Source organism: Petaurus breviceps, unplaced genomic scaffold (genome assembly GCF_028583685.1).
Source record: "Petaurus breviceps papuanus isolate PSGF00001 unplaced genomic scaffold, PetGlider_PUasm1.0 90825, whole genome shotgun sequence".
Classification (NCBI taxonomy): domain Eukaryota; kingdom Metazoa; phylum Chordata; class Mammalia; order Diprotodontia; family Petauridae; genus Petaurus; species Petaurus breviceps.
The window spans coordinates 1330585-1352458 of record NW_027187353.1 but is presented as its reverse complement, the minus strand read 5'-3'; the positions used below and the strand labels follow the sequence as shown (position 1 = coordinate 1352458).

Below are 21874 nucleotides of genomic sequence, written 5' to 3'. Positions count from 1 at the left end.
CAAAAAAAAAAAATTTATGCATCTAGAAAAAGTAGGGAAGTATCCTAGGGGGAAAAGTCAAAGTGTCAAATATCTCTGATAAAGTGATATTCAAGACATGTAAAAAACTAATAGACATTTATAGAACCAGGAACCAGTAGATAAATGGTCAAAGGACATGAATAAACCTCAAAAGAAGAACGCAAACTATTATCAATCATATGAAGGAAGACTCCAGAAATTACTACTAAAAAGAGAAATACAAATCAAAAGGCCTTGAAGTTTTACTTCTCATTAAACCAAATGGACAAAAATGACAAAACATAGGAATATTTGATATTAAAGAGATTTTGGAAAGATAAGCTCATTACAGTATTGTAGGTGGAGCTATGAATTGAAATCAATTTACAACTTTGCAAATGCAGTAGCTAAAATTTCCGAACCTTTTGCCTTAAAGGTTTACTAGTGGGTATATACTCCAGGAAAGTCAGTAACATTAAGAAAGGTTCTACCAAAATTTTGGTAGCAATACTCTCGGTTTCCAAAGAATTGGAAACAAAATAGAAGTCCATCAGTTGGAGAATGACTTAACATAGTATGGTACATGACTGTAATGGAATTCTATTATGTTATAAGAAACAGTAAACATGATGAATACAGAGAAGCATATAAAAAACATGTATGAATTAATTCAAAGTGAAGTAAGCAGAGTTAGGAAAATAATATGCGTAATGACAACAACAATGTAAATGGAAAGAATAGCAACAAAATAATTCAAGCTAAATATTGCGAAATTATAATAATCAATCTTGGCCCTAAAAAAGAATAAGAAAAGAATATCCTCTGGTTCCTGTGAGGAGGTGGGCGTGCACTGGTAGAAAACATGGCATATTGTCAGATATTTTCAATGTGTTCATTGGTCCTGCTGAATTTTTTTTCATTCCTTCCTCTCTTTTTTTATTCTTAGTTTTAAGATATAGCTCTCTGGGAGTGGGCAGTAGATACAGAGTGAAATGTAGGTGATATAAAAATTAAAAATCCCAATAAAAAAATCTACTTAAAGAAAAAAATAGTAATTCAGGCCAATAAGCACTTGTACCATGTACCAGGAACTGTGCTAGGCTCTGGGGATGTTAAACCAAAAACAATATAATTCCTGCCCTCAAAAAACTTCTACTCTACCAAAAGAATGTAAGAACCATAGAATATTAGAGTTGGAAAGGACTTTAGGAATCATCTAATTCAGCCCCCTCATTTTATAGAGGTGGAAATGTATTAAGCTAGTGTAGGGGATGTGGGAAAATTGGGACACTAATACATTGTTAGTGGAGTTGTGAACTGATCCAACTATTCTAGAGAACAATTTGGAACTATGTCCAAAGGGCAATAAAACTGAGCATATCCTTTGATTCTATGATACTCCTACTAGATCTGTATCACAAATAGATCAAAGAAAAAGGAAAAAGACCAATTTGTATAAAAATATTTTAGCAGCTCTTTTTGTGGTGGTAAAGAACTGCAAATTGAGGGGATGCCCATCAATTAGGGAATGGCTGAACAAGTTGTGGTATATTATTGTGATGGAATACTATTGTCCTATAAAAAATGACAAGGGGATGGTTTCAGAAGAATCTGGTAAAACTTCTATGAACTGATTCAAAGTGAAGTGAGCAGAATCAGGAGATTATTAACAATAAGCAACTTTGAAAAACGTAGCAACTCTGATCAATACAATGATCCATGACAATTCTAAATACCATGTACCCCAGAGAGAGAACTGATGAACTTTGAGTGCAGATTGAAATATATTTTACTTCATTTTCTTGCTTTTTTTGTTGTTGCAACATGGCTAATATAGAAATATATTTCACGTGACTTCACATATATAATGGGTATCATATATCTTGCCTTGTCAATGGGTAGGAGAGAGGTTGGAGGAAGGGAAGGAGAGAATTTGGAACTCAAAAATTTTGAAAGTCAATTTTAGAAAGCATCAAAAGAAAAAAGCATCAAAAAGAAATGAAAAAGGAGAGATAAGATTCAAATTCAATCAACTCCAAATAGGGTTTTTCTACCATACCACAGTTGCCTCCTTACTTTACTACAGAATTATAGTATCATAGAAATTATAGGATTTATTATAGAATTTTAAGATCATAGAAAATGAGGTTAAGTGATTGGCCTAGGGTCGCATGGTTCATAGTATCATACATCTCAAGCTGGAAGGGACTGTGGATGTACTCAGTGAGTATTAGGTCCAGAACTTAAACCCAGATCTCCTGACTCTGGATCCAACGATCTTTTCCCCCACCTCTCTGTATTTATGTGAAAGGCAGGTAAGGGAAGCCACCATGCATAGAGTGCTGGGCTTAGAGTCAGGAAGACCTGAGTTATGGGGTGGCTAGGTGGCACAGTGAATAGAGCACTGGCCCTGGAGTCAGGAGAACCTGAATTCAAATTTGACCTCAGACACTCAACACTTACTAGCTGTGTGACCTTGGGCAAGTCACAACCCCATCTGCCCTGACTTCTCCCCTCAAAAAAGCAAAAAAAAAAAAAAAAAAAGGCAAACCTGAGTTCAAATATGACTTTAAACACTTTCTAGTTGTGTGACCCCTGGCAAGTTGCTTAATCTCTGTTTGCCTCAGTTTCCTCATCTGTAAAATGAGCTGGTGAAGGAAATGGAAAACACTCCAGTATCTTTGCCAAGAAAACCCCAAATGGAGTTAGAGAGTTGGACATGACTGAACAACAATCTACGTGAAAGGCAAAGTGCCAGAGTAGATAGCCTTGGAGTGAGGAACACCTGGATTCTGATATTTCCGATGCTGTGTGACCATAGGCAAACCATGTCTCCTCTCTGAGCCTTAGCCTCTTTGTAAAATAAAGGGATTGGGCTAGATGACCTCTAGTGTCCCTTTCAGCTCTAACCCTACATAATCTCTTATATAGAGCAATCCATCAACCAACAGGCATTTATTAAGTACTTACTGTGTGCCAGGCCCTGTGGTAGGTATGTAGGACAGGTACAAGGACAAAAATGATACTGTTTCTACCCTCAAGGAGTTTATACTCTATTGGGGGAGATAACATTATATATATATATATATATGTGTGTGTGTGTGTGTAAGACACATACAAAGCAGACACAAAGTAACCTAGAACAAGAAGGCATTGACTTTTGAGTGGAATCTTGAAGAAAGCCAAGGCTTCTAAGAAGTAGAAGTGAGGAGCGAGAGCATTCTAGGCATGGGGCACAATAAATTCAAAGGTATGGAGATGGGAGATGGAGAACCTCATAGGAGAAATAGCTGTAGGACAGATAGATAGATTGTAACAAATGGGGAAGAAGTAATGTGAAGGAGACTGGGGAGGTAGAAAGGTGGCAGGTTATAATGAACTTTAAATGCCACATGGAGAAGTTTATATTGGATCCCACAGCAATAGGGAGCCATGGAGTTCATTTGGGGGAGAACACGGAGACAGAAGGAACAAGACCTGCACTTTAAGAAAATCACTTTAATAGCTGCATTGAGCAGAGCCCCCCTGAAACTCCACCAAGTCAAAATAAAATGTAATTGGGAAATATTTAACAAAAATAAATAAAAATAAAATAGACCATAGATAATGTTAACATGTGGTTTTCTAAGTCAGCACTAGCTGCAGAACAATGGAATCAAACTTAAAATGGAAAGATGGGTCAGTGACTGTATACAAGGATCCCTGCATATTGACCTAGAAATGATCTATTGCATTTTTATTTATTTTGCTAAATATTTCCCAATTATATTGACTACATCAAACAACAGCCTGACGCCTCTGGGTGTGATAGGAACCTATTGCAAAAGTCCTTGTGAGAGGTTGTTGTCCAGTTGTGTCTGACTCTTCATGACCCCATTTGAGTCACAACAAAAGATACTGGAGTGGTTTGCCATTTCTTTCTCCAATTCATTTTACAAATGAGGAAACTGAGGCAAGCAGGGTTAAGTGACCTGCTCAGGCTCACACAAGCTAGTCTGAGGCCAGATTTAAAGTCAGGAAGAACCTTCCTGATTCTAAGCACAGAACTCCATCCACTGTGCCACCTGGAGAAGGGGATGAAGACAGAACAACATATAACAACATGTAACACGCCTAGAAAGTGCATTAGTGGGTCTGAGGACATATTCTCATGTTGATAGCAGCAGAGTTTTTAAGACAGGCCAGGCCTTACATTCTCTGTGTACCTGGGACATTATTGTGGGATCTGAATAGAGGGGGAAGGGAAAAAGAGAGCCTGAATCTAGAGTTTTGAGAGAAAGCAGTTTGGGGAGTAAAGCAATCTCTGTGTTCATACAGGCTCAGACCCAAAGTCAATCAGGTCAATCTATTGTCCTCAGCAGACAGCCACAGGTCAGCCAGCCAGCCCAGCCCACACCTACAAGGCATACCTATGGAATGGGGAGGTGGATCCTCCCACCTGCCTCCTTCCTTCTCTCCAGGAAAGGAAGGTAGAAGAGAGTTCAGGATAGGTGTGGCCCTCCCTCCTCCATCTCCTTTCCTCTCACATTCCCCAAAGCTGGAGGAGGCAGAAAGAGAGGGCTCCCAGAGAGAAGGAGGAAGAGGGACTTCCCATTAACCCTCAATTGACACCTCAGTATTTGCCTCTGATGGGGAAAGTTGGAGAACTCCAGGCTGTCTTCCTACCTCCCTGGTTCTGCTCATTTCAAAACCAAAAGTTTAAAAATCACCCTTCAGCATTAGTTCCTAAGTGTAAGGCTTTGAGACAGCAAGATCCTAGTTCAAATTCCACCTCAGATACATACTAGCTACTAGCTGAGTGACCTGGGCAAGTCACTTCACTGTTCTAAGTCTCAGTTCCTCACCTATAAAATGAGGGAGTTTGCCTAGATGGCCTCCAAGGCCCCTTCCAGTTCTAAAGCTATGATTGCATCATCCCTCCACCTCTTTCAGTGGAGGGCCATCTTGAAGGCTGAAGCCCCCTCCCCTCTGCAGCAATCTTAGCCTGAACTCACAGACACAGCAGAGGCTAGTCTCCTCCATTGCTCAGAGAGCTTCATACTGAGACTTTGGGAGCATGCCATGGAATCACTCCTGGCCGTCTGGGGGAAGCTCCTTTGCCCCCCCATAGATCACAGCAAAGCAAGTATTCTAGCCTTGCCTGGCCCAAGGCAGGCAAGGACAGCTGAACATCTCCCCAAGGATTCAGTTAAGGTAGAGTGAGGAGGGCTGCCCAGCTTCCCCACATCCTTTTTAGGCTCTGAGAGAGGAGTTGTCCCTGATCATAATGGTAATAGTGATATTGACAATAACGATGGCTGTTATATTAGTGGTAATAGTTTTATCAATGACAGGGATGGTGGTAATATTGGTGGTGATGGTAATAGCAATGGTGAGGATATAGTGGTAATGGTGATGATGATGGTGGCAACATTAATGACAGGGATGGTGGTAATATTGGTTGAGGGGCTGATAATGGTAGTAATCCTGATGTTGTCATTGATGGTCAACAGGATCCCATTACTAACCCCTAATTCTCCTCTTTATGAGATTGTACTGTCCCTGAAGGCTTCTCTCCTGAACGCCAGACTAGCTGGTTCTTAGCCCCATTTCTGTCACTCCACTGGTCATCTCAGCCTTCAGGGAGTGTGACACAATAGGAAGCACATTGGCTGCCAAGTCATAAGATTTGGTACCAGTCCTATTTCTCTTGCTTAATAGCTGTACGCTCAGCCTACCCTCTCCGAGCTCAGTTTCTCTGTTCATAAAATAGGATAATTGCCTTACTTGTCTGGAAGGATTGATGTGAGCTAATAAGATAAGGTATGTAAAGTCAATGACAAACCCTAGATGTTGCAATGTCACCTGCCTAGGCTATCCAGAGTTGGCTCCAAGTAGAAGCCTCTTGGTTCTGTGGGGCAGGGGTTAGTATCCTCCGTCATTTTGGTCCATTGTCCTTCCCTGCCTTCCTTGCTCTTGCCTACACCAGAGCAAGCCTTCCATCACTGAGTTCCACAATCTCAGCTGCCAAAGTGGGGACAGTTCTCCGGAGATAAGGTGCCACACCTCTCCATAGCCTCAGGGTGTGGGTCTATTGCCCAGGCAGAGTCCAATCATCCTGAGCTGGTCTCTGAGTAAGCTCAGAGTAGAAGTAGGTGAAGGGTAGGCACAACAGCTTCTCTGGGCTCTGATCTAGACAGTGTCTAACACCCCACAGAGTTTGGATCCAGCAGAGTTCCAGGTTTCCTATTGCTTCTCTCCTTTAGCAGGATGGATAGCAGCTCTTCTCAAAAAGATATGGAAGTGGGGCAGTTAGGTGGTATAGTGTAGAGAGTTATCCTGGAGTCAGGAGTAACTGAGTTCAAATCGCCTCAGATACTTACTAGCTGTGTGACCTTGGGCAAGTCACTTAACCTCAATGAAGAAGAAGAAGAAGAAGAAGAAGAAGAAGAAGAAGAAGAAGAAGAAGAAGAAGAAGAAGAAGAAGAAGAAGAAGAAGAAGAAGATGATGATGATGATGATGATGATGATGATGATGATGATGATGATGATGATGATGATGATGATGATGATATGGAAGTAATGTTGGACTATTAAGTCAGTTTGAATTAAAATTGTGATCTAACAGTCAAAAGAGCTAATGGAAACTTGTGCTTTCCACAGAGGCACTGTGTCCAGACTGAGAGGGATTTTATCTACTTTATCTTGCCCTAGTCAGAACATATCTGGAGTGTGGTATTCAGGTCTGGAGGCATGGGACTTTAGTTTAACTTTAGGAAAGACTTTAATAAAATGGAGGGCAGAGTGCACACCCACTGTCTGCCAGTCTCCTATATACCTGCTGCCCCGAGCCTCTACCTGCCATGGTTGCCTACAGCCTTGTGTTGATCCAGCAGGGAGAAAGAGCCTGGAACCTGGAGAACCATATCAACAGCTGTCACAAGGTCCTGAGCTACACTGTACTAGGATACCAAGTGCGATGGCCAAGAGCCTCGAGATGATGGCTACGAATTTGATATCTGCTTCACCTGTGTCCAGAAGAAAGCAACTCGTAGCCTTTAGACAGTACTAAATGGACTGACCAGATGTGTTTGGCCATAATGAGGACTTGGCACCTCAGTGACAGGCACCATGGAGGTTTGAGGGGCCTCAACAAAGCAGAGACAGCTGCTAAGCACAGGAAGGCCCAGGTGAAGATCTGGAAACATCCTACGCCATCCCCCCACTTCCAATGGAGGCCAACCAGCCCTTCTACAGAGACATCAGAAAGGACTGACATCATGTAGATCAGTAAGGATCAACTGCCCTCCTGTCAGAGCCTGAAAGACACAGTGGGATTTATTCTTCCACCCCTTAGAAATTAAGGAGCTGTTTCCAAGGCTCTGGAATAAAGACAACATCCCCCAAATCAAGGAAGGAAAATATGTTCTGATCATGGCCCATGACAATAGCCTTTGCAGGATTGTCAAACATATCTGAAGAAGCAATTATGGAGCTGAGTCTGCCCACTGGCATGTATGAGTCGGACAAGAATCTGAAACCCATCAGGTCCTCAGGGATGAAGAGGTCCTATGCAAAGCCTTGGAGGCTGTGCCAGCCCAAGGCCAAGAAGTGAAAGCAGGTTGCCAACACATGCCAGCAGCAGCCAGTCCCTCCCTTCTCATGGCCCCTACCACATCTCTCCCCGGCCTGCTCCACACACTTAGGGATCACACACCTAGCTGCAGGTGGGGAACTGATGGGTCCTTGTCCCATTTTTTCCCTATTTCAGACTACTTCCTTTCCTGTGCCCCTTTCCTCAACCACATTACTCAAAATGCCTCCAGGATGGTTTGACTCATAAGGACCTGGTTGGGGGGGGGGGGGGGGGGAAGGGGGGTCAGAGATAGGGACACGGTAAGAAGTGACCAATGTAGGGATTTGAAAGAAGCAATTGTTCCAGTGATTCCTATGAGCCTGCCCAGCCAGGAGGGCAGCCCTCTCAGGGCCTGCAGTAGGAAGCTGACTTTAATCTGGAGGGGTCATTTAGCAAATCACAAAACTCTTGGTTGGATCATGTTTCTTTCCTAACCCAAGAAAAATGTAGGTTGAGGTGATGTCCTATTTACTTTTGGATTTATTATCACAAAAGACCCTTCCTCTAGACTGGCTGTTGAAATCAAACTGTCCCAAATGATAGTCATCAGAGATCTCAAGTCATACCAGAGAGGGGAGAGGGCCTTGATTTCAAAGGAGTGCATGAGTACCTCCCACAGTGCATTTGATAGCCTCTGCTCTGCTCTGCAGCAGAGAAATGTCCCTAGATCGTGTCAGAATGTGTCTTGGTGTCCCATTGCATTCCACACCATGTCCCGCCACCCACACCTGCCACCTGGGTCCTCATCAATTTTAAGCCCACCCCCTTTTTTGTTGTTGTTGTTCACTATAACAAAGGAGTTGTGTACAATTAAAAAATAGTAAACTGGAGGACATTCAGGATGATGGCAGATTCCCAAGATAATGTGAGGATCAATGAGAGGAACTCTACGAGTTTAACCTGACACAAAGAAGACTGGGGAGGGGAAGGAGGAGACAGATGGGTATTGGCAATTTTCAAGAATATAAAAGACCATCTCATGGAAGAGCCTTGTTCCCCTTGGTCCAAGAGGCAGAAAACAGGTGAAAGATAGAGCAGGAAAATCTAGGTTTGATGAAAGGAAAATTTCCCAACAATTAGAACCATTCTGACACAGAAAGAGCTGCCTCAGGAGGTAATGAGTTCTCCATCCCTGGGGGGCTTCAGATGATTACTTGTCTGGTAAGTTGTGAAGGGTAAAAGCTCTGCTTTCTCTTCTGCACCTCCTGGCTCCCTTCAAATCCCAGCTAAAGTCCCCCCTTCTGCAGGAAGCCTTTCTTCATCTTCCTATTAATGCTAGGGTCTTCCCTCTGTTGATGATGCCCAATGGATGCTGTCTTTAGCTTATTTATAATTAGTTTGCTTGTAGTTTCCTTCATTAGACTATGAGGGGCTCCAGGATAGGGACTGTTTTGTGCCTTTTTTTGTATTCCCAGAACTTAGCACCTGGCACATAGTAGGCACTTTTAAAAAGTTTATTGACTGACTGGGCGGCTTCAGCAGTCCCTTTCTATCCTTGAGAGTCTGTGGTTGGTCATACACAAGGTTAGCAAGAGACTTCAGAGGCACAAGCATATGCTTTTTACCTGCCTTGGCCCTGGTCTTCCCCACTCTCTCTGTGACTATATAAACTGGGGATCAGACCCAAATGTTTCTCATCTCTCTGTACCAGTCAATTCAGCCCATCTGGGCTGAAAAAGAGCTTCAAGAGTCATAAATGAAAAGGTCCATTATCTATGCAGTTATGCTTTCTCCTACCTCATTGATCTGGTCTCTGGACATGACCCACCTCCACCCTCCCAAGCACAATCACCTTCTGACCAACTTTCATCTGCCCTCTGAGGGAAAAAGGAATTACCCTCAATAGCTGTGGTTCTCTGCTCACTCATCAGGACTGTCTGAGCTCATCATTATGAATATAAACATGTATATATGAATATAAACATCAAACTAAAGAAACAACTTCATTTAAAAATTTTTTAGGGGCGGCCAGGTAGCAGAGAGAGTAAGAGCACTGGCTCCAGTATTGGGATGACCTGGAGATCAAATCCTGGGCTCAGACACTTAGCACCCACCCAGAAACACCTGGCCATGTAACCTTGAGCAAGTTACTTAACCCCAATTGCTTAGGGGCGGCCAGGTGGCTCAGTGAGTAAGAGCACGGGCTCCAGTGTCAGGATGACCTGGGGATCAAATCTGGGCTCAGACACTCAGTACCACACCCAGAAATAACTGGCCATGTAACCTTGAGCAAGTTACTTAACCCTGATTGCTTTAAAAAAAAATTTTTTTTAATTAACAAGTAAACTCAACTTTAAAACTATAACTATTGCAAAAGGTACCTACTGACCAAACCCTTCCCTTAAATTACATAACAAGTTTTTCAGTTTTATCTTCTTCGCTAAAAAAGCATCTTTCCAAACGGACCTTGCTCTCCTAACCTCACACTTTGCCATGAGATTTAAGGCCCATCAACCAAACGTACATCCTTTTAAAATTAGAAGTCTAACTCTTGCTCTCCTTACCCATACCAACCAGAATGCCATGGGCACAAACCTATGGAATGGGCCGTGAAAGACAAAATGGCCTGAGGAATCAAAGGGGAAACCATTTTTCGGTCAGGGATTCTTCCCTTCTTTGAGTTACAGCCTCTTTGGGCAGTCTGGTGAAGTCTAGGGAGCCCTTCTCAGAATAATGGTTTAGGGGTCAGTAACTTATGGCCTGAGAGCCAAATCTGGACAGTCACCTGCTTTTAATGGCCTGATAAAAATTTCCTCAGTCACACACACACACACACACACACACACACAAAACACAGGTAGTGGGCTAGATTTGGTCCAGGGGTTGTAAGTTGCTGGCTGCTGACCTAGCTTCATGATTGAGAGAAAAGCTAAATTTTAGCTCAAGATTAGGGTAAAGATGTTATTTTTTTTCCCTATCCAATTTCACAACCTCCTTCTCACCCTCCCCCCCACCCTAGTTGCTTTCTCAAGTTAAGAGAGCCATACATATCTCAAATTAAGAACCCCTGGTCTAGAGGCAGCTAGGTGGTACAGTGAATAGACTACGCGCGGTCCTGGGGTCAGGAGGACCTGAGTTCAAATCCAGCCTCAGACACTTAACACTTAATAGCCACATGACCTTGGGCTAGTCACTTAAGCCCAATTGCCCTGCCTTCCCCCCTCCAAAAAAAAAAAGAACTCCTGGTCTAGATGATTTTTCCTTACCCCACTGAATCAAGCTGAGGTCCCTGGGTAGGATTATGGGGGTATCTCAGGTACAAGAAGGGAGTGGGAAACGGTCCACCTACCCCCACCAGAAACTGGATTCTGCCAAGCCCAAGTTGCCATTTGAACAGTCTAGGCCACACTCCTTACAGAGACGATAGAGGAGCCAGGGACAGCAGGACAACCACGACCGTTGGGCGTCCTTCTTTCTTCACTATCAGAGACTTTGGAAGGGGAAGCAGAAGGAAGAAGGGGAGGGGAGCAGCACTGTCATCGGCAGCAGCTAAAGGGCCCACAGGCTGGGAAAGATGACCCCATACCCAGCAGGCTCCAGATCATGGCAGCCCCTCTCAGGCCCAGGAAGAGGGCTGCTGAACTGTTAGGGTAGAGCTGGACATACTGAGTCTATTCGGTATCAGTCACTAGGCATGGGACGCCCCAAGCTGGAGACTCTCCCTCCACACTCATCATTCCTGTCTCTCAGGAGGAGTCTAGGGTAGACTTTCCTCTGTCTCACTGGGAAAGACAAAGCCTCCGAACTTACCTGGGAAGAAAGGTAGGCAGAGGGCAAGAAGCAGGAGCCTCCAGTATCCAAGCAGCAGATTCATCTTGGTGGACACCCTCTGGGGATGCTGTCCAGACTCTCTGTCTATCTCTTGTCTCTGTCTCTCTTTCCCTCTCCCTCTCTCTCTCTCCTCTTCTTTTCTCACTAGAAGTGAGCCAGGGACCACAGCAGAGACTTCACTGGCAGCAGCTGGGACAGCTGGTTAGACCTGCAGGAAGCCTTCCTGAGTGACTGATCCCTATATGAGACTGACCCAACCAGCCAGCCAGAGTCAGAATGATAGAGGACCAGTACACTTGGGAGGAGGCAAGAGGAGGGAAGCCGGGCTCCCAGTGCCTGGTGCTGGCAGGCGCTGGAATCGATCTGAAGTAGCTTATTTGAAGGAGGTTTGAGCCTTATTTGAAGGAAGGTGGAGCACCCAGCAGCTATTGACATAGAAACTCCCTCCTACGGGCAAAGGCTCCATTAGACAAAGGCACAGGTGTGTGTATGCATCCACACTTGATCCAGCCATACCATGCTAGGCACTGGGGATACAGACAGAGTGAAGCAGTCCCTCCCCTCAAGACACTTAGTTTGTTGAGGGAGAGACTACATATACACCTACAAGCACATACAGAAGAAATACAGGGGAATTGAGTACGAAGTAATAAGAGAGAAAGAGCCATAGTAATGGGGGAGATGGTGGGAATCAGGAAAGAAGGTGATGCCTGGGGGCAGCTACATGGCACCATGAATAGAGCACCCAGTCATGGAATCGGGAGCACCTGAGTTCAAATCCAGCCTCAAACACTTGACGCTTACTAGCTGTAGGACCTTGGGCAAGTCACTTAACCCTGATTGCCTTGCATCCTCCCTCAAAAAAAAAAGGGCAATGCCTGAGCTGGGTCTTGAAAGAAGATTGGGATTCTCTGAGGGAGATGTGAAGAGGGAGGGCATTCTAGGCATGGGGAACATGGTGGAGCCAGGACTCCAATCCTCGTCTCTTGACTCCCAGCATAGTGTATCTAGAGGTTGTATCCCCCTAGTACAGAGATTCTTAACTTGGGGTCCCTAAACTTGTTGCTGGTTTTGTTCTTGTTTTACTATTTTGATAATTTTATCTCTACGTAATTGATTTCCTTTGTACTCCTCTGATTTTATTTTAGGCATTTAAGAACCTTCTTTCAGAGGGGATCTATAGGCTTCACCAGACACTGCCAAAGGGGCCCAGGACACAATATAAGATAGAGAACACTTGTCCTGATAGAATGTAAACTTCTTGTAGGCAGGGACTAGACATACTACTTTGTACTTGTATCCAAAGCACTCAGCAGACTGTAGGTGATTAATAAATGCTTAGCAATAGACTGATAGTGAAAAGAGGTCAGGAGACCTTGTTCCAAGAATTTGAAGGACTGTCCTGTTCATGAAAAAGGGATTAGCCTTGTTCCCCTTGGCTCCAGAAGGTAGAACAAAGAACAATGGAAGAAAGGTATAGGGAGGCTAATCGAAGCCTGATGAAAGTGAAAATTTCCCAACAATTAGAGCCATCCAGATATAGAAAGAGCTGCCTCATGACATAATGAGTTCCCCATCCCTGGAGGCTTCAAGTACATATGGGATGATCACTTGTCCGGTAAGTTGTGAAGGGCAAAAGTTCTGCTTTCTCATCTGCACCTCCTGACTCCCATCAAATCCCAGCTAAGTCCCACCTTCTACAGGAAGCCTTTCTCCATCCTCCTATGAGTGCTAGGGCCTTCCCTCTGCTAATGATGCCCAGGTGATGCTGTCTATAGCTGGTTTATAATTAGTTTGCTTGTAGTTTCCTCCATTTGACTATGAGGGGCTCCAGGGCAGGGACTGTCTTATGCCTTTCTCTGTATCTCCAGCACTTAGCACCTGGCACATAGTAGGTTTGAAAAAGTTTATTGACTGACTAGGGTAACTTTGGAAGTCCCTTCCTACCCCTGAGATTCTGTGGTTGGTCATACACAAGGTCAGATGCACAAGCATATGCTTTTTAGCTGCCTTGGCCCCGGGTCTTCCCCACTCTCTCTGTGTCTATGTCAACTGGAGACCACGCCCCAGTGCTGCTCATCTTCCTATACCTGCCCATTCAGCCCATCTGGACTAAAAAGAGTCGTAAGTGAAAAGGCCCATTATCTGCAGGTTAGTCTTCCCCCCACCTTCTTCATCTCCAGACACGACCCTCTCCACCCTCCCAAGCGTGGTTTTGTGCTTAGCTACATTGTATTTCTGCCATATGCACTTACATGCATATATGGAGCTCTCTTAATAGAATGGAAGTGCATTGAGGGCAAGAACGATTTCATTTTTCGTCTTTGTAACCCCAGTACCCGGCACTACTTTGTGGGCACTTTATTAATGCTTGTTGATTGAATGATAGATTGTAACCACTATACCACGCTCTCTCTCCCAGCCTTTTTTTGATCTCCTCCACGCTTTCATTTTCAACTGTCAGCTGATACTTACTGCCAAGACACTAAAATTTACGTGTTCAAAACTTGACTCTTCATCTTCTTGCCAGCTTCACACACACACACACACACACCTCTAGGTATGGAACCCCTCCTATTATCCCAGGTACCACCTCCCCTCTCTGGGTCTTCATCCAGGGAGAGAGGATTACATGGTCTCAAGGTCCTGTCCAGCTTTGAATCCTGGGATGTGTTATATCTTTGTCTATAAGCAGAGAGTATTCTACCTCCATTGACTGAAAGATAAAATCCTAACTCCTCAGCTTGGCATTCAAGGCCCTCTATAACCTAAATCCAAGCAGTCCTTCCAAACTAATGAAAGATATGTGTGGGGTTTGTCTAAATATATAGATGTTGCTCACAGATAGCAAGAAGAAATATGATCTGAAGTTGGAGCCACCCTTCAGAAACTGGAGCAGGCCTATATCTATGATATCAGAATGCCATCTGGGGGGAAGAGTAGGCAAGGTTGATAACCTTTGAGTCTAGACAATCTCCCCTCTACTATCAAGGAAGGATATTGAGCTAGAATTATCTCTATGTTACCCTTATATAATATATATATAAATAATCAATATTTCTGGTCTAGGGATACAATCGGTTTAGAATGTCACTTCCCTGATCACTCTTTACAATAGTCTTCTTTGGGTTTTGCTTTTTTTTTTTTTTGGAGGGGGTAAGGCAGGGCAATTGGGGTTAAGTGACTTGCCCAAAGTCACATGGCTAGTTTTGTGTTAAGTGTCTGAGGTTGGATTTGAACTCAGATCCTCCTGATTCCAGGGCCAGTGTTTCTATTCACTGCACCACCTGGCCGCCCAGCACTTCACTTTTCATCAGTTCATGTACATCTTCCCTGGTTTCCCCCAAATCATCCCTTTGGTCATTTCTAACAGAACAATACTTTTCCATTATTTATGGATGGTATTCTACACCATAATTTGTTTGCTCACAGGCTCCAGTCAATGTAGCCAGGCTTTATAATGGGAACAAGTCTAATCAAAAAATGGATTTCTTTTACCTGGAGCTGTGTAAGGAAGAGGGGAGGGAGGAGAAAGGGCCAAAAATAAACACAGTGATCTCCTCTACTGGGCCTGTTGACTGTTTTTCATGGGGTTACTTCTTAGTGGAAACTGGCCAGGCCTTCCTATTGAAGAATGCTGATTCAGGGCATCTGTGTTCCTTTATGAGCACATACAGGAAGATTTTGAAGTTTATCTCCAATTTTGTCACCTGATATCTTCTCTTTATTATCAGGAGATGTTTTTGCTGGACTGAACAATACTATGGCTGAGTGGACTAATTGAGGGGATTGTGCTACGAGTTATTAATATGTCTTTTCAACTTTTCACTTAGAGGTCTCATGAAATATTTTCCCTTAAATTCCTTTCAGTGATCACTAAGCCTTGTATTTGTTTATTCATGTTGTAACCATAAGAAGTCAGTGTACAATTTATCACCCTGTCCACTAACCCTTCTCCATCACAACTTTTAATAAGACTCTTAATGCTCTTCATTTGGGCAGCTAGGTGGGGCAGTGGATAGGGAACTGGGCTTAGAATCAAAAAAATTCATGATCATGAGTTCAAATCCAGGTCTCAGATACTTACTAGCTGTGTGAATCTGGGCAAGTCACTGAACACTGTTTGCCTCAGTTTCCTCATCTGTAAAATGAACTAGAGAAGGAAATGGCAAACCATTGCAATATCTTTGCCAAGAAAGTCCCAAATGGAGTCACAAAGTTGGACATGACTAAAAGGACTGAACAACAAGCCTTCCACTTATATACAACATCTAACCTCTCTGCCCAACATTAACTGCACAAAAGACCATAAAAAAACAGTGAGTAGCAAATATATTCATTTATCCAAGTAAAACAGCAAACAAAAATTGAACTGTCTCTCTGAAAGAATGTATCTGGAACCAACTTAGTCTCTTATGCAGGTATACGCCATTCTCTCGACCAATCAGGAGTCACATCTCTGCATAGGAGGCACAGAAAAGCCTTCCAGATGTGGGCTAAAGCCAAGTTACACTTATTCCATACTGTTACCCTACATGTATCCTCACATCCAACCAGGTCGGCCTCCTTTCTGTCCCCAAAATGTTCTGCACTCATTCCTGCCTATTGCTCATGCTCTCCCATTGAAATCCTATTCATTCCCTAATGCCTTGCTCAAGTCCCACTGTGAAGCCTTTCCTGACTAATGCAATTCCCAATGATCTACTTCCCTGGCCTCCTTGTAGCATTGGGTTATTACTGTTCATTCTTCATTCTCAGAGGACCAATGATATCAAGAGGGGGGTGTCTTGACTTGCAAGTGATTTGGATTAAAGTGTGGGTGCCCCTCATCTAAAGATGATGCTGTTCTCTCATTGGTTTTTTCTGTTTGTTCTGTTTCTGTCCATCTCATTGTTTAAACTAAGAATTTGGAAGCCAGGGCAATGTCTTAAAGGGCTGTGTATCTCCCCTATCCCTACCACCATCCTGTGTCTATCAATCTAACCTACCTCCCTTTCCTCCCCCCAGAAAAGGAAACTAAGACCCAAAAAAGGGTGTCCACAATTAAGAGTCAGAATTTGAACCCAGATCCTAAGACTTTAAATAGACTCTTCTTGTCAACTTACCCTCTCCCCACACACTCACTTCTGTGAATTGTCACCCAGGCTCAAATACATCTTCCACTCCTGCCTGTTTATGACCCTTTCCTCCCACATGTACATCTGATAAGCTGCCTCCCTTCACTGACGCACCTTCAACAATATCATTGGTATACTTGCTTCTTTTCCATCCCGGTGGTCCCAATTCCACACGATAAGAGGCTCTCCTTGCCTTTCCCATTTTAGAGGGAGGAGTTGATAAGGAGACATCTGAGTCCCTTCAAACCCCTTAATAAAATTAAAGAAAGGGGCACATGTCAGATTTCCAGTGGTTATAGTCCCAGTCAATCAACATCTATTAAACACCTACTATGCGCCAGACACTCTGCTAAACACTAGAGACACAAAGAAGAGCAGAAGACAGTCCTTGCCCTCAAGGAGGAAAGGGCAACACACATGAGGAAACAGGAAAGGGGTGCGGGAGGGAAGGGCATGATGGGGCGGCCCAGAGTAGGGCATCGGGAGAGGGAATGACGAGGTGGCTAACCTAGACTCCTTAAACGGAGTTTCTGGGAAAGAAAAGCTTTTTGTTCTTTCCAATCAAAGGCAATGGGGTCCTCAGGATTACTGATAACATATGAGTTCCAGGGTTGAAGTGGTCTTGCAAGATAAAGAAGTGCCCAGGGCACAAAGGTGATGTCCCAAAGAGGGCAGACAGATGGAAAATGCTTGTAAACTGTGAGTGGCTTACACCCTGACTGACCAAGTTGCAGGTTCTAAACAGAGAAGAAACAGAGAGACTCATTCATGACTTATAAAGGATTCACCCCTTTCAAACTCTGATGAGCCTGGGTAAAGGCAGTGTAATGAAATGTTCACATTTGACTGCTTTAGAAGGTCTGAAGAAATTCTTCAATCAATTGCCTGGGTGACTAGCCATTGGCTCGTTGAAGGATTTGCCATGCCCTCTGGTGGCCTTAATAAGTATGAGCAAACTTTGAGAAGGGAGTGCTCCATGGCAAATGTAATCACAGAGGAAAAAGTTTTGAAAGGGAATTCCACTCACCTTTTTCCTCCTACTCTCTCCTCCACTGCTGCTGGCAGTTGCATCTTAAACTGAAGCAACTCTCCCATCAGGAGATGTCCAGAGGTATGCTGGAGTCAGCTTGTAACAGTTCCAGAGATCCAGTTGTTAAATTGATAGTGTGAGCATTTCTCCCTTGGAAATTGTTATTTCCAAGGCTAATGCTACAAATCAGGGCTGGATTTTTTATTCTGATGATTTCAAGACTTAGGAAAGTGAAGAAGAAAATACTAATCACACAGATTCAACTTAAAAGTGAGCCAAACATACATTTTTTTTTTCTTCTGGAAATCCAGTAACCAAAATCCCCCGTTGGAGATGCCTGTACCCAGCAGAAAGTGGGCCCAAGAAATCCAGCTGCAGAGAAGAGCAGGCCCAGGGAGCCAAGAATAAATGGCATGATCAAGAGAGATACTGAGGCCGGGGGGAACAGCCTGAGAATACTGAAGAGACTTCAGGACTCTGGTGCTCGAGGGATGAAGAACCTTGGCCCACTTTCCCCACTGACACTGTGAGAGAGTGCACACTAGGTTTATAATGAAGACATTTCATAGCCACTGTTTTTGTCTGCCATTTTAATTAATGCCTTTGCTTTGAGCTATTTTGCCTTCTTGTCTATAGTAGGTAAACCCACTGATGGAGGCTTGTGAGCTATAGTAGTTGTGAGCTGTAGTCATCCCCTACAGTACCCAACCTGTAAGTGGGAGTTGAGCAGGGGAAAGCCCATAGAGGGCAGTATATTTCTATAACTTCAACGGCATCCTATGCCTTCTTCCCCCTCCTTACATACCTATCTATGACAAAGCAATACTCAGAATAAATGCTTGATCACATCACTGTCCTGCTTAAGGATGTTCCATTATCCAAGCAATAAAGGCTAAGGCCATCACTCTGCTACATTTTCTTGCTACTAACAATCAATCAACAGGTATCCAATAATATAATCCAAAAAGGATGTGTTAAGTTTATTAATATAAATTTATAATTATTATAATATTGATACTGTATTATCACTATTAATATCATTAGTATAAAATAATATAAATTTACTAAATTTATTCAATTCTCAGGGGGCCAAGGCTCAATACGTAAAGAAATAAGTCTACACACGGCAATTTGAGGCAGGACAGAACACGATTAAGGAGGTCAGCAATGCAATGACTAACTCCCATTTCAGAAGATTGAAATGAAGCACACTGCCCCCTCCCAAAATGGAGGGAATTCAAGAAGCAGACGACAGACATTGTCCCTCACAACTCACGTGGGAAGTGGTTTTGTCTGATTATGCATATTTTTTAACCAGGAAGGGCTCTCTTTTTCTTTCCTTTTTTTTTCTTTTCCAAAGAAGAAAGGGATGAAAAGTCAAGGAAGCATATAAATAAAGAGGAAAAAGACAAAAAAGGTCATCAAGGAATCTTTTTTTTTTGGAGGGGGGAAGGCAGGGTAATTGGGGTTAAGTGACTTGCCCAAAGTCACACAGCTAGTAAGTGTAAAGTGTCTGAGGTCACATTTGAACTCAGGTCCTCCTGACTCCAGGACCGGTGCTCTATTCACTGCACCACCTAGCTGCCCCATTTTTTTTTGAGGCATCTTTTTTTTAACAAGGAAAGAAGAAAAAAAGAAAGGTCAGAAAGAAGTGCAGATAAGCAGGAATGTTTGTTCCATGCCTTTGTCAGCTGAAATCCTACTACCCATCACCATTATGACCTGTCTCAAACATCAGCCAGTCAGTTAATAAATATTATGCTTCTAATATGTGCCAGGCACAATGACAGCTTCTGGGGATTCAAAGAAACGCAAAGGACAGTCCCTGCCTCATCTCCAGGAAGTCTTTCCTGACCCTTCTGTTCTATGAGCTCTCATTCCCTTTATTTTTTTTAATTTTCATTTAATTCTTTTCAATTAGCAAAAAGCCCCTTTGTCTCCCTCCCATCCACATTCCCTCACTGAAAAAGAAAACTCCTGTGACAAAGGCAAACAACCAAGCAGAACAGATTTCCCCAGTGGCCACGTCAAAAAAAAAGTCTGATTCTGTACCATGAGCCCATCACTGATCCCTCAGAAAATAGGTAGCATGTTTCAACATGAGTCCTCTGGAGTCACCATTGGTCAGTTTGTTGATCAGAGTTCCTAAGTCTTCCAAATGTCTTTGTCTTGCACTTTGTTTGGACCTCTTGGACTCTTTCATAAGTTAAAAGTAGAAACAAATTACAGTAGAGAGAACACTGTCCTGGTTGTTGTCTGTCCTTCATTCTCAAAGAGCACCAATGACACCAGGAGGGTGATTGATGTCTTAATTTGCAAGTGATTTGGATTTGACTGAGGCAGGGCCCTGCAGTCACCGACCTCCCTTTCTCCACCAGAGACATTGGAGTCCAGTGGCTAGATGTAGGTCAGTAAGACTGGTGACGCCCCAGGTGCAGTGGGAAACCTCGGCCTTTTTAAGCTAGCTGTTTGCCTTTAGCATCAAAAGACCTAAGTTAAATCTTGGACAAAGAAATGGGTGTGGGAAGGGCATAGACTGGACAACCTCTAAGTCCCTTCCACCTTTCAATCCATGATGCTAAGATCTTGCATCAGTTCAGGGACTGTGTGATTCATCTGTTACACACACACACACACACACACACACACACACACACACACACACACGGCTCTATACTTTGTTACCGTTCAGTTGTTTCATTTGTGTCTGACTCTTTGTGATCCCATCTGGGGTTTTCTTGGCAAAGATACTGGAATAGGTTGTCATTTCCTTCTCCAGCTCATTTTAAAGGTAAGGAAACTGAGGCAAACAGGGTTAAGTGACTTGCCCAGGGTCCTGCACTTAGCAGGTAATAGTTGCTGAGTTGAATAGAAATAAAATAAATGATGAAAAAAAAATGGATGACGTTGTTGCAACATTACAGGAGAATTAAGGCAGGATTTAAAGAAAGCTAAACAGCGCAAGGAGGGGGGGGCTGGGGAAAGAGGGGAAGGAACGTAGGGAGGAGGGAAAAGGGAGGGAGGGGAAAAATGACCCTGGGAGGGAGCACAGAACCTGTTAGGCTTGTCTTAGCTAAGGCCTTTGGGGTTCATTCTCCCCTTAGGGAGGTTGGGAAGTCTATAACATCACTGATATGTTAGATTCCTGTTTTTTCTTAACCCCACATAATAATCAGGTGACAAAACTTGACATTTATTTCTACACTATGTCTGTCCCATCCCTTCACTTTCTTCACTGAGGTCACCTTAGCTTAAGCCCACCTCTCATATCCCCTGGTCTATGGCAATAGTCCCCTAATCGGCCTCCCTGCCTCAAACCTCACCCTCTTAGTACAGCCGCCAGTAATTTTCCCAAAGCAGGGGTCAGACCATGACACTCCCTGCTCAGTAAACTCCAGGGGTGTAATGTAATGCCAAGCAAAGGCAACTTCCCAAGGTTCAAAATACCAGCATAGGTGCTCTCCATTTTATTCAGTGACCAACCAAGAACAGAGAAACTCAAAACATGACATCATTCAAAATACAGCATTTACTAAGTGTGATTAAATAATCTCCAAGGACTACCCCACCCCAGGACCTTACATTCATTCAATCAATTACAAAGTTCCTGTTCTAACTACTACTCCACCCCTAGGTTCATTTAATCCACCACAAAGCCCCTCTTCTCAAATGGAGATTAGTTTCCAACCATAAATAAAGTACATTCATTTGTTCAATCATAGAACACAAAAAGGTCAAAAGTTCCCCACAATTGAATCTACCCCAGAGTTACATCAAGTTTAAGCACAGCACTTAATACCCAAATGGAGGTCTTTTCTTCATCTTGAGCGAGGCAAGTTCTCAGCAATCTTAGTTTCTGGGGAGACAAGGCTTAGCAAGGCCACAAGATATATTGCCAGTCCCTTCATTAATTCATCCTCTGTCTGTAGAACAGTCCTAGAACCCCTGAAAACATTAGCAAAACCCTCTCCCAGGATTTCTGTAAACATACAACAAGAAAATCCTTCTTCAGGGCTTCTGAACCAACAGAAAGGTTCCCAGACCCCTGCAACAACAGCACTGTCCTTCACCAGTGGACAGTATTCACTCTGTCTGCAGGACAGTCTCCAGACCCCTGTAACAACAGCACTGTCCTTCACCAGTGGACAGTATTCACTCTCTGTCTGCAGGACAGTCTCAGGAGCTCTTAGCCAACAGCCAGGTTCCAGGACTTCTTCAACAAAAGGACTGTCTTTCACCAGTGGACAAATCTGGCAAAACAACATCAAAACAGACAGACAAAGTACCAGCAAAACAGCCATGTCTCCTCAGTCCTTGGCAGCTCAGGGGCAGGTCTCAAAA

The 21874-nt window shown here is 43.5% G+C and overlaps 1 protein-coding gene across 2 annotated transcripts in view; it reads right to left on the bottom strand.

The window, feature by feature from the left end:
* Positions 1-11723, bottom strand: part of LOC138148442 (prosaposin-like) — a 29491-nt gene extending 17768 nt beyond the window's left edge. The window contains exon 1 of one of the 2 annotated variants that reach the window (XM_069071097.1): positions 11366-11723. In XM_069071097.1, the coding sequence (XP_068927198.1) occupies positions 11366-11429 (64 nt within the window). In that variant the 5' untranslated portion in view covers positions 11430-11723. The remainder of the gene's footprint in view (positions 1-11365) is intronic. The other variant, XM_069071098.1, reaches the window with a different exon arrangement.
* Between the last annotated feature and the right edge of the window lie 10151 nt (positions 11724-21874).